Here is a 15830-nt window from a genome sequence, read left to right on the forward strand (position 1 = left end):
GGCCTTGTAAGGCCTGTAAAACATACCATTGGCATAATGTGCCACTGTTAGCCATGCCTTGTGGGAGGACTCTCCATTGATATCTTAACATGGAGGCTTTATTATTGACCTGTGGCACTGAAAAAGAAAATTTTTCTTTATCTTATTCATGAAGGGGAATACTAAAGAAACAATCTTGAATATCTATTATCCATTCACATACCCTTGAGGGATAGTATTTGGTGATAGGAGGCCAGGTTGTAAGGCACTGATAGGCTCAAGTTCAGCATTTAACCTTCTTAAATCAGTTAACATTCTCCATTTCCTTGATTTCTTTTTGATGGCAAACACAGGGGAGTTCCAAGGGGAAAAGTCAATGTGACCACAAGCTAATTGTTCTTGAACTAGTTCATGTAAAGCGAGGAGCCTCTGCTTCCTCCATACAGGTATACTGGTTTTCCATGTTAAAGGAAGGCATATGCTCCCCAACTTTACAGTGGCCCCTACTAAAAACTTTCATTTGTGAGTCTCAAATTTAAATGTTTCATTATGTCTCTTCCCATAAGTTACTTCACAGTAAGCCCCTGAATAACTAAAGGTTTTAATCGTCCACTTCCCATCAATCTTCCATTTTACCCATTCCTTTGCCTGCATAGCACTCTGTTGTCCTCCTACACCATACACATGAGTGAATGCTTGTTCTAAAGGCCATTCTTGAGGCCAATGAGAGGCAGAAATCACCATCTGATCTGCCCTGGTATCTAACGGACCTTTGAAAAAGCATCCATTTAAGAGTACTGAAGCAACAGGTTTTCCTAATTTTATAGTTTGGCTGAGTGCTATGACAGTTTGATCAGGATCAGGGGATAACGGGATAGCTTGTGCAAAAAAGTCATTATTATCTATATAAGCAGGCTCATCGTGGAGGTTGGTAAATACTATGGATGAAGTGTGTGCAGAAAGTATGCAAGGATGGACTATGCCCGGGACATAATCTGCCTGACACAGGATAAGTGCTGACCAAGGGAGAGGATTTATAAGGACTTCCACTGTAGCTAATGGGGTACTCAATATTTCCCTATACTGTATATGGGTTTAGTGACATTTTTTGGTTCATCAATATTTTGTATTCTTCTTTTAATGTCTGAGTGAGGTACATCTGTGACTTGTGTTCCATTTTTGTCTGGTAAGGGACCCGCGAGGGGTGCCTCACCCTGTTTCCCTGTTTTTGATTAGTTCTGCGTTGATTGGCATAATATCCACTTTTGCCACATTTAAAACATGTGACTAAAGGATGCTTTGGTTTGCAATCCTGCTTGATATGTCGGGACTGACCACGCCCATAGCATTTTTTCTCTTCTCTCTTATTGGTGTTAATGGCCCCAGCAAGCAATTCAGATTGATATACATCAGATCCTACTTTTTCACACCTATTCATCCTATCTTCTATTCCTGCATTCATGGGTAAGCCAATCATAGCCTTTTTACAATCATGGTTAGCATTAGCACTTTTTCTGCACCTTCTACAGGTCCCGTGCATCCGACCACAGACTCCTGCATGCAAGCAACAAAATTCAGAAAAGGTTTTTTTGGGTTCTGTTTAACTTGAGCCATACTTTTTCTATTGCCCTGTTCTACTACATGTCCTTCTGGCATGTATATTCTGTATATTCGGCAGGGAAGTACTGCAGTTGTGCAGCTGTAATTTCATATTGACCTGTCCCTGATAGTGCAGCAAAAACTTGCTATGCTCCATTCCCATGTCTCATTGCTTCCTGTTTAGCCTGTTTTGCAAACTCAGTGTGTCACATGACCGCTTGACCAGGTGAGAAACAAGCGTGAGCGAGCATTTTCCAATCATCAGGGCATTAGAATAAACATCAGGGACAATTGTTCTATTTAAGCTAAAACAAAGGGAGCAGTGGGGCAACACTGAGCTACTGCTGTTTTCAGATCCTTGATATGTTTCCAAGGAATGGCTATATGTTCCCTGTGTACTCCACCTGAGGCTTGTGGGTCTTGTGGTTCTGTAACCAAACAAATTCTCCATCCTTCCACAGCCTCCCCTCTCTCATGAGCTTGTTCTATCACTTTTTCTAGTCCAAATTTTTCCCTTTTTGTAGGAACTTCTATTTTTGCAGCTGTGGTTAAAGTGAGATGGCTGGGGATGACCTTTTCTCCTCCTCTTCCATCTGCTACGGATTCTTTTTTCAGGAGGAGAGATTTCTGTTTTTAAATCAGGGGATAGCTGTCTATAAGAAGGTGCACTGGCCTGGAGAGGGGGGTGGCCATAGTTACTCATTTCCTTCCAAAGCTGTTTCACTGAGGTTTATTTTACTTTCAGTTTGGCTGTCTGTGGCAAAGCTGCGTTGTGGATGGCTAGCCCCTTCAAATGCAGGCTAAATATTATGAAATCCTTATCTTCCAACAACCTAGAAGTTTCTTTTTCATAGCTAGTCATTTGTTCTCCTCTAACTTTCCATTTTGTCTTATCTAATCCTGAGTGAGTGAACCATGGGGATATAGTCTGAATTTTAACAATAAATGCCTTTACATCTTTTAGGGGCAAAGTGAATCTTTGTTTCTTAATGGCTTTATTCTGTTGCCTAGCCCATATCTCATTTTCCTCTGGCTTGATCACAGGTATTGTGTTCCCCTCTTCTTGCTTAGCAACTCAGCGAGGAAAGAAAGGAACTCTATTTGCCTTCCTGCACTTCCTACAGGGTCCCGGTCCTTTCCTGCCCTTACCTATGTGGCCTAACCTGTGTGTCCCTGTTCGGGCACCACTTACCAGGTGCTACATCTGTGGTCAGCTGGATCTTACCTCTTCTTGAGCTTCAGTGTGCCTCTGTACACAAGCCAGAAGAGATGAAATCAAGATGCTTTTTCTTAGAGGTGCTTTCCTCTGCCTTCTTCTGCCCTCCTCTGCCTCCTTTACTATCTTTGGTCCCTCCTTATATCCTCCTTTCCACACCAACCTCAAGGAAGTAAGCTTATGCTGACATGGGTGATTCAGGAAAGGTCAGAGACCCCGACAAGGAACCTTATATTGACATGGCTGAGTCAGGAAAGTCACGGAGCTCACATCCTGATGACAGAGCACTTCTTGGGACAAGCATGTTTTTGGGTCACTGCAACTTGCTCTTTGACCTGAGCTATTGTCAGCAACCTTTGCAAGTTCCGGGTCTCATGTTTGTCAGGGGAACTACAATGTACTACTTCCTTATCTCCAAGCCAGCACAGATTTCCTGCCTGGGCCCATGACCCCTGAGCCCTGTGTCAATACAAACTTCTTTCTCAGGCCCTCTGGGCCCCAACATTATAACTCATAAATTTCTTAAACTCTCTTTTTAATAACCAAGAAAAGATAGTATTCTATTAAGTATATTAAAAGTTCATCAACATGTTATATTAGTTTGCTGCTCTTAGTTAATATTTAGGAATCCACATGTTTTATTAAATGAACATGATAGAATGATTAGATTTTTGCAGAAAATATGAAGGTTTGGTAGGTACTAAAATATGATCTTCATAAATAAAAGAAAAAATTTTATTCCCTTGTTGATGAGAACATAATTAACTTTTAACTTGTTATTTGGACAATTTTTATCATTGACTAGGTTTTTACAAGATTTCGTTATGTCAATATTATCTAGTATTTTGAAGTGTGATTGACATATAGACTACACATTTTATATAAGGGAGCATGGTCAGTCTTCTAGTTGGAATATTAATTTGAAGTGGCCTGTTCCAATTTTCTGTAGTCTTCAGGATAACATTATTTTTTACATGTTAGGTGAAATCTGCATTCTACCTGGATTACATTTTCCTTCAAAGTACTGAAATATTTGAGCTAGAATATAAATGATGGTTTATCCAGGCATGTACTTTTTTTTTTTTTTTTTACATATCTTAATTTATAAATAAACTTTTCTTGTTTTAGGGGGAGAAGTATACTAAAGATTACTGTTTAGTTTCTGATAACTCTTTCCCTTATTTGAAGTTGTTTTTATGTTTTGTATTTCTTTGCAGAGTTGCTGCTACAAAAAGTCCAATAATTTTCATTGGGACTGGTGAACATATAGATGACTTTGAACCTTTTAAAACACAGCCTTTCATCAGCAAACTTCTTGGTATGATCAATGGGGGAAAAGGGGGCGCTAGCAAAATGGAAATAGCATACATCTGGAAGTTAGGAGTCCTGGGTTCTCATTTCTATTTAGATATGTGATCTCAAGCAAGTTGTTTAATTTCTTTGCTTTGGTTATTTTTTTCTATAAAATAGTAATAATAGCCACTTGAACTACTTCTCAACATTATCATAATAAAGTGTGATATGAAACCATTTTGAAGGTTTAAAGTACTTTTGTTAGTAGAAAAAAATGCTTTCTATGCTATGGAAAATAAATAAACCTGATCTACTGAATTAAATGCAGTTTTTGGTTTTTTTTAGGTATGGGTGATATTGAAGGACTAATAGATAAAGTCAATGAATTGAAGTTGGATGACAACGAAGCACTTATAGAAAAGCTAAAACATGGTATGCTGGTTTCAAAATTAGTTTGACATTTAGCTAGATTATTGAATGTTTCACTGAACATTTACTATTAAGAAAAATTAATATTAAATAACATTTTATAGTTATTTGTATTCTTAAATTTTTGGTAGTTTGGAATTATAAATTGTTTTTGTTCCTGCAACTAAAAAAATTATTTGCAATTGATTTTCCTCAAAATAAAAATATAAAGTTTAATTTTCCCTTGAATTTCTTAAAATAACTAAGTATTTTCTCCCTCTTTTTAAAATTTTTGTTGATGCCTTTTGTTTTTATAATAGCCATTCCCAGTTAATTTTCTTCCTGTCCCCAGTTAAGTAAAACCAATCAGCAGTGGTACTGAGTTTGACAATATGTAAGACATTCCACATATATTCTGACTTCTACAGTGAAAGTACAATAGTGTTTTTATTTCTTCATCTTCCATGACATTTGACTTCATTGTATTGATTCTTTACCTCATTATAGTCATTGAATACATTTTTTCTGATACTTTTTATTTTGAATCAGTTCACATATGTTTTCCCATGTTTCTGTGAATTACTTAAATTCTTTATTTCTTACATGTGAATCAATAATATTCTATTATATGCCAGGCCATTTCCCAATGTGAACATTTTTTTTTTTGAATGCAAGAAAGATTTATTTTATATTTTTACAAGAATGGGTGCCTAAATTAGTAGACACACCTTTAAAATTCCAAAGACTGCATTTTATTTCTAATCCTGAAGAACAAGTGCCTCCCCTAATTCCTCATTAATTGGATGTTATGGAAGTTATAGGACTGTAATTTCCACCTTTTTTTTTTTTTTAATTTAATTTTATTTAATGATAACTTTATATTGACAGAATCCATGCCAGGGTAATTTTTTTACAACATTATCCCTTGCACTCGCTTCTTGTGAACATTTATTTTTTGCTATTTCTTTGTCTATTATAAAAAGTGTTCCTTCATTAGAGTACATGTTGATTGATGTAAGACTTTTCTATTTTGTATTGAACTTCTTTTCTGATGTGATCATAGCAATGGAATCTTTGGGTCACAGGATATTTACTGTTTAATCATTTTTTTCACATAATTTCAAATTGTTTTCCAGGATGATTGGATTATTTTGCATTTTCACCAATAGTATATTAGTATTTTTGTCTTTCCCCAGCTTTTCTATCACAGTTTCCATCTTTTGAGATCTTTGCCAATTTGAGGGGTATGTGATATGACATGAGAGTTGTTTTAATGTGAATTTTTCTGATTAATGAGTTAGTGTAATATTTCCTAGGGTTGTTATTGGTTTGCATATCATCTTTTGAGAACTGTTCTCATCTTTTGGCCACTTACTTATTAGGGAATGACTCTTGGTATTATGTATTTGTGTCACTTTCCAGTGTATCTTGCCTACCAGATGAGATACGCTGAAAGATACACTGGAGATACACTTTCTACAATACTAAAGGAAACTGCTAATTGAATCAAATATTGCCTTTATTGTTGTGATACAGGAGCCACCTACCAGTGGCTGCTGGTGGTCTAACTTAAACCTGTAGAATGGATCTCTTCATGTGAGAGAATGATGATAATTCTAGGAAAATTCTAGGAGAAGCAGTTGCTGTACTCTGCCCTCTCTACTGAGAGGCAGTTGCCTTGTCTGACCTCTCTCCTCTTCCCTCTGCCTCCAATTTATTTCATTCCCAGTCCAGAAGCAATACCTGTGTCAATAAAGGCTGCTTTGCAGCTCCTTCAGATGTTATGATTCACAGCTGTGGAGGCTCTTGGAGAATTGACCTGCCCCTTCACCTAGGCATGGTCCTTAACACTTTCTTATTGTAGATTTATTAATTTTGTTTGTGCAAAAGCTTTTCCATTTCATTTAATCAAATTATCCTTTTGAGGTTTTACGATTACTTTTATCTCTTGTTTGATAAGAATTTTCTCTGTTGTCATAGTTGTTAAAGATATTACCACTTGTTTTCCTCTATTTTTTAATGATAAGACTATTTTGTATCAGTTATTCTTTTTGGATCTTATTGTAACATTTAATGTAAGATAGTTTAAACCTTTTTTTTTTTTTAACTAAATTATTTTTCACTTTTTCTAGCAGGTCTTGCTCAATAAGGAAATAGTTGATGTTTCAAGGTTTTGACACTAGAGTACTGCCCCTGATTGTGTCTATTTTTTAAAAAAGCAAAAACTACAACTATTCTATTGATCTGCTTTTCTATTCTGATTAATCAGTTCTAGTTTTGATGATTGTTTTATAAAATAATTTGAATCATTATATTGTCCTTCCCTTTCATGCCTTCTCTTTTTCATTATTTCCCTTAAGTTTCTAGTTTTTGTATATATGTATGGTAGAATTTTTTTCTCCAACCTTGAGCTACAGCTTCCAATTTTCCAATCAGTATTTTCATTTGGAAGATATACAGCCATCCCAAATGGAATATATTGTCTAAGATTGAATTTCTTGTTTCCCCTTCTTAAAGCCTGTTCTTCTTAATTACCTTATTTCTCTCATTAGTCCTTCTCATCTTCAAGTTAACCACAGCTATAAAGTTTTGGCTTCATATTTGGTTATTTCTTTTAGACTCTCATTCCTTCATGGGAGATACCCTTGCAATAGCATCTGCTCCATTTCACTTTTTTCTGTGTCCCTGTCAGATTAATCATTCCAAAAGAGGTTGTTGGCCATATTTCTTTCTTACTTAACAGTTTTTTTTAATATTTGGGTGGTCTGTAAAATAATCTGGTAGTCCGGTCTCTACCTCTTTTTCCAGACACATAACCTTACTCTTATATGAACTTTTTATCATTGGCCAAAGTTTAGTCATTATCCTTGGACATTTAATGCCTCTGCTTTTGTTCTTTTTCTCTTTTCTACCTGAAATGGTACTGTCATGATATTTATCTATCAAAAATCTAGGAGCAGCTAGGTGGCGCAGTGGATAGAGCACAAGCCCTGAAGTCAGGAGGACCTGAATTCAAATGTGGCCTCAGACACTTATACTTCCTAGCTGTGTGACCCTGGGCAAATCACTTAACCCCAATTGCCTCAGCCAAAAAAAAAAAAAAGCATGTTTCCAAAAATCTGCTTGTGTACTTGATATATCTCACATAATAAATAATCTTGAATCCTTTCTAACCAGAAATTCTGCTAAGGTATAGCTAGGCCTAGCTACATTAGGATATGAAATGATTTTTTGCATATCTTCTTTTTGTCTATAGTTAGGAACCAATAAATGAAGCTAGCTTATAAGTTCTTTTATGTTTGTTTATGGAAAGAAAGACTATCCTGTTAAAAGGATTTCAGGGTATGCTGGACAAGTGAGAAAACTTGTCAAGGGTTGGGATAGGGTAGTGTAGTAAGCAGTTGGTTTCTTTGCTCTTAGATTAAATTTTTCATGCCTGGTGCTTGCTCATTTGGGTCAGTGGAGAAAACAAAATACATGGGCTGGCTCTCTTTCTTCTGATTTTTTTGATTTTAGTGCCTCTCATTTCTATATTTCAAGATTCCCACAGGCCAAGGTGCCATTCTACTCTGCTTCTCTCATATAATACCTCCTTTATTGTCCCTTGGTCAGCATGGTGTCATCTTCTCCCATGGCATAGTTTTATTTGTCACATAGCCTTTTAGTTACTTCATGTCCTGTAGGCTTATATAATGTAGAGAACTTTTTCTCATTGTTATATTTCCTATGGCATCTAGCACAGGGCCTTGCACATAAGTGTTTAATATTATTCAAATGGATACATCGTTCTGAGCTTGAGTTCTCCTTAGGAAGAATTCATATTTATGGTTTAGATTTTTTTTTTATCAAATATTTCTGTTAGATCTGATTTGTTTTTATTTTATTTCAGGTCAGTTTACTTTGAGAGATATGTATGAACAATTCCAAAACATCATGAAAATGGGCCCATTCAGTCAAATATTGGTTAGTTATCTTAAAACTCTTTACCTTGGTGTATTTGAGATCCGCGGAAACATTTTAAATTCTGTTCTTCCTTGTTGTAACTACTTTTGACAGCTATAAGAGGATGTTAGACATTTTATTTTAAAATCAAAGTAAAAGCTAACATTCTTAGCTAGACAAATGTGGTAATATTAAAATATTTTTAGTATGTTTAAATATTATATTCTGTTTTATGTCATGAGAATAAAAAATTGTTATTTTGATTTTAGGGTATGATCCCTGGTTTTGGCACAGATTTTATGAGCAAAGGCAATGAACAAGAGTCAATGGCAAGGCTAAAAAAACTAATGACAATAATGGACAGTATGAATGATCAAGGTAAGATAGTTATTTGTAGACAGTACATATTTTCACTTTGAGAAAGTATAGATCTGACAGAATCATCCCTATTATTGAGTAGACTCAAGTTGTTGCCTCTTATCTCTCAGGTCAGTATGAAATATTCTCGTTGGCATTTGAAGCTTTTCACAGCTTGTCCCCTTCTTGCCTTTACAGTTTTCTTCCACAGTATAATTCAGTCATACTAGGATAGTTGCTATCCCATTCCCATTACACTTCATCCCCTCTGTCTATGTTTTTGCACTGATTGTCCTTCACATCTAGAATGCTTTTCCTCCCCACCTCCATCTCTTAGAATCCTTGACTTCCTTCAACACTAGGCTTAAATTGCACCTTCTTCCAGATGGTTTACCTGATTGCCTCAAGTACTAGAGCCTTTCCTTCTAAGATTACTATCTATTCTATGTATCTTGTAGGTGCCTGTTTATTTACACGTGGCTTTCCCCATTAGGATAAAAGATCTTTGAGAGCAAGATTCTTCCTTTATGTTCCTAATGCTTAGTATAATGCCTTATGTATTGTATGTACTTAATAAAATAGTTATTGATTCAATAGCTGAAAAAAAGATATGATTTATTTTCCTTAGGCTCTTTCTAAGAATTACAGAGTAATAAAAACAGAGGCAGATAGTTGAGATAGTTCTGATTTTTTTGGCATGACATGTACTTATAGCATCATGATAAGTGCTATTTTAATAGTAATGACTTGATTAGTGGCACTCTAGTCATATATAATATATAAGTAAGACCTGCCTCTTTCCTTTCTGCTATGTAGACAAAATAAATGAATAAGAAATAAATTATAGGGTAGGGCAAGTAGTGCCATTTAGAAAGATAATTTTAACATTTTCAGAAGTAAACTGTGAAAGAATATAACCTTTCTGGATGACATATTTATAAATATGGAAATATAGTGGAATTATTTGACTCTCTTCTGTAGAACTTGACAGTACAGATGGTGCAAAGGTTTTCAGTAAGCAACCAGGAAGAATCCAAAGAGTAGCAAGAGGATCAGGTGTTTCAACAAGAGATGTTCAGGAGCTTTTGACACAATATACTAAGTTTGCCCAGATGGTGAAAAAAATGGGTGGTATCAAAGGACTTTTCAAAGGTAAGAAAAGTAATATAATTAATTTTTAAAAAAATTTTAATCATCAGTTTGAAGAGGCAGTGTAGAAGATGGAAAGAAAATTAAAAGTTAAAATTCAGGAGAGAGTGGGCCTTGAACATGGAAAAATTTAGTTTTTAGTTACATTCATTAGAAATCCAAGAGTACATATTGTGATTTATGAGGACAGTCTGATTTCCAGTTCAAATTAACGGGAAGCAATTATGAAATTAATTTGTTATTTTAAAAAATCGTGATGGATGAGAAGAGTATCTTTATTCATGAAAACAAAGAAAACCATTTTACATACATTTTCAGAAATTTAAAAGTTGACACACATCTCTTATGTACAGATATTCTTTCTATCATCATTTTGCTCACTTTGTCTTCCTCTTATCTTAAACCCCTTTCCTTTTTTTTCTTTCTTCCTATTGTTTTCCTCTTCTAAGTTTTTGTAAAGTGAAGCAGATACTCAGTTTTGTTAGTATTAATTTTTTTAGAATGACACCAATTCATTTTACAGGAGGACCACTACTGTAGATTTTTGTCCCTCTGAGGACAGAATTAAGATTAATAGTATAAAAATCGGAGTACTAACTGAAGCAATAAAGCAAAAGGTTATTAGGAATTATTTAGAACCATAATATATATGAATTCTAAATGTGTCTAACCTAAAAAGAAATAGAACATACTAACAGATACTTAATATTTGTACTGTTTTTTAAGGAGGTGACATGTCAAAAAATGTAAGCCAGTCCCAGATGGCAAAATTGAACCAACAAATGGCTAAAATGATGGATCCCAGAGTTCTTCATCACATGGGTAATTTTTAAGTGTTTCCAATATGAAGTTAAAAGTGTTGATATCGGTGACACATTTTGACTATACATTTTTAAACTAATGGAACTTCACTAATCAGAAAAGTGGCATTTGGTATAGAAAGTTCATGGAAAGTAGAAAGAATGCTAAATTTTAATTAGAAGGCTTTCTTTCTTTCTTTTTTTTTTTTAGAAGGTTTTATTCCTTACCAAAATTCTGCTAGTACCCAGTTTTATAATGGAGCAATTTGATTAACTTCTTATGAATTCAACTTCCTAATTTGAAAAATTGGGAGATGACCAAAATACATTATTCAACGTGATGCATATTAATTAAGTAGCTACTATGTGCAAAATGGTAGAGATAAAAAGTCAAAAGTTAAAACAATTTCTGTTGTGTGGGATAGGTGCAAAACCTCGTTTCCCAAATTAACTAGAGACATCTTCATGTACAAAGAGAAAGCATTTATTTAGTCCCTGCAGGGAGAGGCCCAAGCACACTTGGTAGATATCTCAGCTCCCAACATGTGCTAGTAGACCTGCTCAGCAGCAAGTTGTAGCTGGTTAAATAGCAAAAGACCCAAGCCTTTTCATTGGATAGACTCAAAGGAAGTAGCAATCATTACCCATGGTCACTAATGATGTCTGCTTCCTGTGGATCATGTCACTTCCTATAACTTCCGGTCACTGACTTAGGATCTGACCTTTAGAGACCTCTAGGCCTTGAGATCATGTAACTTCCTGCAACCTGGGACGGAAGGCCTTATTTTCCTGCTCTGGAAATAGAGATCATGTGACCCAGGTCTAGTCTCAGACTTTTTGAGAAAGCTTCACCTTTCTATCTCATTTACTGTCTTCTAGATTTTTAGTAAGGAGAAATACAAATTAATAAATATAAATTATGTACAAAGTAATACCAAGTTATTTCAAGAGGGAAAGAATCCTAATAATTGAAGGTTAAGTATTAAGAAAGACATTGTATATGAAGTGTACTTCATTTGAAGGCAGCTAGGATTCTTTTAGAGATGAGGAAGTAGTGCATTCTAGGCATGGGAAGTGGTAGATGGAATGATGATTTTATAAACTATCAGGTAGTCTATTTTAACTAATGGTAGACTACAATGAAGGGGAATAATGAAAAGTAATTCCAGCAACTGCTGTGAGATTAATGTATTGTTTGTTGTTGTAGCCATTCTGGAAAACAAATTAGATTTGTATGGAAAAAACACTATTCAAACCTTTTGACCTAGCAATTCTTGTTACTGGGTATATACATAAAAGAAGTCACAAACTAAAGCAGATCCTTTATATTCCAAAATATAACACCAAGCATTCTTTTATAGAAACAAAGCTCTGAAAGAAAATAGATGTCCATTGATTGAGGATGATTGATTCAATTGTGGTTCATAAATATTTTGGAATAATGCACTCTGAGAAATGTTGCATATAAGGAATTCATAAAAGTATAGAAAGATTTGCATGAATTGATATAGAGCAAAGAAAGTAGAGCCAGTAGAATAATATATGCAATTGCTATGATAATATAATTGAAAATAGACATTCATACTTAATTATTGTACTTTTTATTTGGTTCCAGAAGACAAAAGTAACCATCCCTCCTTTCCATAGTAAAGTGGGTAACTGTGTATTCTGTTTGCTCAGATTCAGTCATAATATTAGTTGGTTTTGTTTGTTTGTTTTTTAAATAGGTTTGTGAGAGTTAGAGGAGTGTGAGGGGAATTCTCAAGAGTTGTTTATGGTTGAAAAAACAAGACATACATGTATACGTATTGTGTATCTAATTTATACTTTAATATATTTAACATCTACTGGTCATCCTGCCATCTAGGGGAGGGGGTGGGGGAAAGGAGGGGAAAAATTGGAACAAAAGGTTTGGCAATTGTCAATGCTATAAATTACCCATTCATATAACTTGTAAATAAAAAGCTATTAAAAAAAAGAAGAAGAAGAAGAAAAAAGAAGACATAAATCAATCTTAGGTTAGGTTTAGGTTAGGATTAGACTTGTCTGTACCTTTAAATGCCAAATTGAAAGGTGTTTTGTGTATTATCCTTGAGACAGTAGAGAAAAGGTTTTTGAATAAAGTAGCGCAGTCTGATGTGCGCCTTAAGAAGATTATTTTGGCAACCATATAGAGCATGGCTTGGAAGGAAGAAAGACTGAAAGAAAAGCAATCTGTTAGTGTAATTCAGGGGAGAGGTAATGAGGTCCACACTAAGATAGTGACTGAGTAAGAGAGATTAGAAGCAAGTGAAAGGATGGGGAGTGGAGGCAGTGAGTGCAGAAGACTTTTTTGAAGAGTTTAGCTATGATGGAAAGAAGAGATACATAAATGATGGTCAGTATGGATGGTAGGATCAAATGATAAGGATTTCTTAAGGATGAAGGAGATATATTCAAAGTAGTCAGAAAGGAAGGATCCAGTAAATTTACTGATGAAGATGGGATGGATTGGGACCAAGGGTTCCATAGGAAATTTGAGGATGAATAAAAAGAGTTTTGAATGACTCCTGTGGTGAGTAGAAAAGCAAATTTATTAGGAATATATCAAAAGATTTCCTTGCTAAAGAGAGGGCCCAGTTGAGATTAGGTAATATGAATTTGTAATAGTCACTATCCTCAATAAAAATAGGTTAATTTGAGATAGCATAGATTTAGTGGAGGAATTCTGTTTTGGATACTTTGGCTTTGAGAAGCCTTTGGGAACATACATATGTATACTATATGCTGTTTTGTGATTTCCTCCAGTTTTGTTCAGTAACACAGGAATATAAATTAAGGCTGTGGCTAATGGGAATAATTGAAGATTGGAGTTGGCAAGGCATGATTTGCAATAAAGTAATGGGACAAGGGATAGAGGATATATTAATTTGAAATTATTTTATGGAGAAGATAGACATGAAAGAAAGCAATGTATATTCAGTACAAGGTTTATGGCTTGTGAAAGAACTTTCAGGAGAGGGAAGTAAAGATTGTGGTGAGGGTGAAAAACAGGCTTAAGTGTTATAAGTTAGAGGTTGAAAATAATAAAGAATTTTGTTCTCAAATATAAATGAGTTTTCGAATTTGTGAACAGAGAATTAGGATCTTTAAGACTATAAGTTTTTTGAGAACAGAAATTGTTTTTGGCTGTTCTTTGCATCTCCAGTACATAGGTCAGTGCATGGCACATAATGGACATTAAATAAATGCTTTATGTCTTATTGGTGATGATATTGGTAGGCAAGAGATTCAAGGATAGAAGACAATATATAAAAGAAGCAAAACTAGGGCACAATTGAGGAAGTAGAATCAGTGAAAGGAATAAAGGTTATGAGAATAAAGATTTAGTTTAGGAGAAGTGAGACAGAGGAAGAAACTTTAAATTCTGCATCTTCCAAAGGACCTCTTCTTATTCTAAGAGTTTCTTAAGTACCTAAATAGTTGCTAATAAATGAATTCCTAGCAGAGCAAAATAAATATATTTTTATATACTAGACAGCTTTTCAGTGTTGTATTTCTATGCTTTATTGTATGCCCAAATTTTTAAATCATTTAAATACATAAGACTTGACTTTTTTTTTTTTTCATTTAAATATCTCACCCCATCTTGGGATCCTTTTTTTTTTTTTAATCTTTATTTAATAATTACTTTATATTGACAGAATCCATGCCAGGGTAATTTTTTTACAACATTATCCCTTGCACTCGTTTCTGTTCCGATTTTTCCCCTCCCTCCCTCCACCCCCTCCCCTAGATGGCAAGCAGTCCTATATATGTTGGATATGTTGCGGTATATCCTAGATATAATATATGTTTGCAGAACCAAACAGTTCTCTTGTTGCACAGGGAGAATTGGATTCAGAAGGTATAAATAACTCGGGAAGAAAAACAAAAATGCAGATAGTTCACATTCGTTTCCCAAGGACTTGACTTTTTACAAATGTCTACAGACAGTTATAAGTATAATTTTTTATTTAAAATGTGCATTTATGAAAAACTAGCATTTGTCTTCACATTCCTTTTGTGTATTCCTTAAGTATTTTACTTAAAAGTACTGACTCTGGGGGCAGCTAGGTAGCATTGTGGATAGAGCATCAGCCCTGAAGTTAGGAGGACCTGACTTCAAATGTGGCCTTAGACACTTAACTGTTTGTGTGTGTGTGTGCATGCGCGTGCGCATACGCACAGCTCTGAACAAGTCACTTAATCCCAATTGCCTCAGCACACACACACACAAAAAAAAGTACTGGCTCTGGTTTCTGTTTCTGCTTGTCTTTCACTGATGCTTCTCTTTCTCTTTATTTTTAGGAGGTATGGCGGGACTGCAGTCGATGATGAGGCAATTTCAACAAGGAGCTGCTGGAAATATGAAAGGCATGATGGGATTCAATAATATGTAAAGAAGATTCCTTAATATAAACTCAGTTGGTAATACTCTTTGCTGAGATTTCAGATTTTTTCCTCCCTCTCCTTTTTGTAAAGCCAAAGAGATGTATTCTCCCTTCTCTTTTCTTTCCCCTACTTTTTTTGAAGGGTTTGAGAAATATTTGGGAGTTTGATCTCTTCAGACTTCTTTTCAGGCTTCTGAGTTTCTGGGGTTTTCTGGAAATCACATATTTTTGCTTAAGAGAACAGATCTCATTAATTTCTGTCTCAAAATTTCACTTGTTAAGTGGAACAAATCATGATGTAAAATTTAGTACTTAGTTTTTAATTATTTGTCTCAAAAGGTAACCATTATATTTGTAAACTGTCTAAGTCAGTTGTTACATGTCACCAAAAAATCCTGTAAATAAACTTTAAAGTGGTTGTAATCAAAGGGGTTTGTTAATTTTCTTTGTAGTTTAAAATAGTAATTTTCAAAAAGGATGAAGAAAGGCAAATGTAGAGCTAATACCATGTCTCAAAAGTAACAGTTTTTTTTTTGTGGAACATATGGTTAGTGCTTTAACCATAAATTTCTAAAAGTTGCATGTAACACAGTATTATTAAGATATTTTACCAGAGAAAATCAGAGCTTAATTGCTTCACAATATGAATGAGGTGTTGATTTTTATGAAACTGTA

General features: G+C 34.7%; 1 protein-coding gene across 4 annotated transcripts in view; it reads left to right on the plus strand.

The window, feature by feature from the left end:
• The window catches only part of SRP54 (signal recognition particle 54), a 135605-nt gene that overhangs the window by 42965 nt on the left and 76810 nt on the right, over positions 1–15830 (plus strand). For 3 of the 4 annotated variants that reach the window (XM_051978035.1, XM_051978034.1, XM_051978036.1), the window contains exons 10-16: positions 4012–4112; positions 4433–4519; positions 8385–8458; positions 8707–8815; positions 9776–9946; positions 10670–10765; positions 15073–15583. In XM_051978035.1, coding sequence (XP_051833995.1) covers positions 4012–4112; positions 4433–4519; positions 8385–8458; positions 8707–8815; positions 9776–9946; positions 10670–10765; positions 15073–15164 — 730 coding nt within the window. In that variant the 3' untranslated portion in view covers positions 15165–15583. Of the gene's footprint in view, positions 1–4011; positions 4113–4432; positions 4520–8384; positions 8459–8706; positions 8816–9775; positions 9947–10669; positions 10766–15072; positions 15584–15830 lie in introns of those variants that run through there. The other variant, XM_051978037.1, reaches the window with a different exon arrangement.

The sequence above is a fragment of the Antechinus flavipes genome, chromosome 2 (genome assembly GCF_016432865.1).
Source record: "Antechinus flavipes isolate AdamAnt ecotype Samford, QLD, Australia chromosome 2, AdamAnt_v2, whole genome shotgun sequence".
NCBI lineage: Eukaryota > Metazoa > Chordata > Mammalia > Dasyuromorphia > Dasyuridae > Antechinus > Antechinus flavipes.